Genomic DNA, 724 nt, shown 5'->3' with positions numbered 1-724 from the left:
AAAGGCATTCATTCTTTCGTAGACATCGCCACGCGCCTAACTACTCGTGCCGGAATCCCGCAAAATGAATCACCTTTTCCTTTTCCGGAATTGAAAATGCGAAGGAGGACGCCACCTGTCCTGTCCTCGCTCTTACTAAACCCCGACCTTGGTTTACCGAATTCTGATATTAGTACACAGGATACCATGACACAAGAACGACCCAAGGACAAGCTCGGCCTTGAATACAGACCGTCCTCCTCGACATGCCACAGCCACCCCCACCCGATAAAAGGAAAACACGTGACCAACCTTTAGAGCACAGAAGATGCAAGCTTCTGCCATACACGCGTGTCCGTTCAGCTCACGGAAACTCCGTCGGAAGATGTCCAGGTGCCAGAGAACCTGAGGGAGAAAAGAAAATAATAATGAATAACTGAAGTCAAAGGAAAGGGAACAATGAATCAAAAAAAAAAATCTGACGCATTAAGTAAACGTTTTCTGAAACGTATTTAAAGATACACAAACCTCTGATCTTACATTAATTCATCGAATGTTTATTACGTTTCATCTCTTCCACTGTCACACACACAAAATAAAATACAATTTAATCACACTCACGCGAAAAAGAAAACCATTAGGGGAGAAAAAAAGAAACATAATAACGGGTTTTAAAGATATCGTTATCGGTTAATTGAAGACGAGATAACACTCGTGTTTGTAGGTGACGCTGTGGAGAAAAAAA

The 724-nt window shown here is 42.1% G+C and overlaps 1 protein-coding gene across 1 annotated transcript in view; it reads right to left on the bottom strand.

Moving 5' to 3' along the window:
- LOC119589399 overlaps positions 1–384 on the bottom strand; it is a gene marked incomplete at its 5' end in the record, with an annotated part of 35,476 nt that extends 35,092 nt beyond the window's left edge. Inside the window, 1 exon segment of the mRNA XM_037938013.1 lies at positions 292–384. Within this exon segment, the coding sequence (XP_037793941.1) occupies positions 292–384 (93 nt within the window).
- Between the last annotated feature and the right edge of the window lie 340 nt (positions 385–724).

Source organism: Penaeus monodon, chromosome 25 (assembly GCF_015228065.2).
Source record: "Penaeus monodon isolate SGIC_2016 chromosome 25, NSTDA_Pmon_1, whole genome shotgun sequence".
Lineage (NCBI taxonomy): Eukaryota > Metazoa > Arthropoda > Malacostraca > Decapoda > Penaeidae > Penaeus > Penaeus monodon.
The sequence above is the reverse complement of the archived record's forward strand: the minus strand, read 5'-3'. Positions and strand labels throughout refer to the sequence as shown.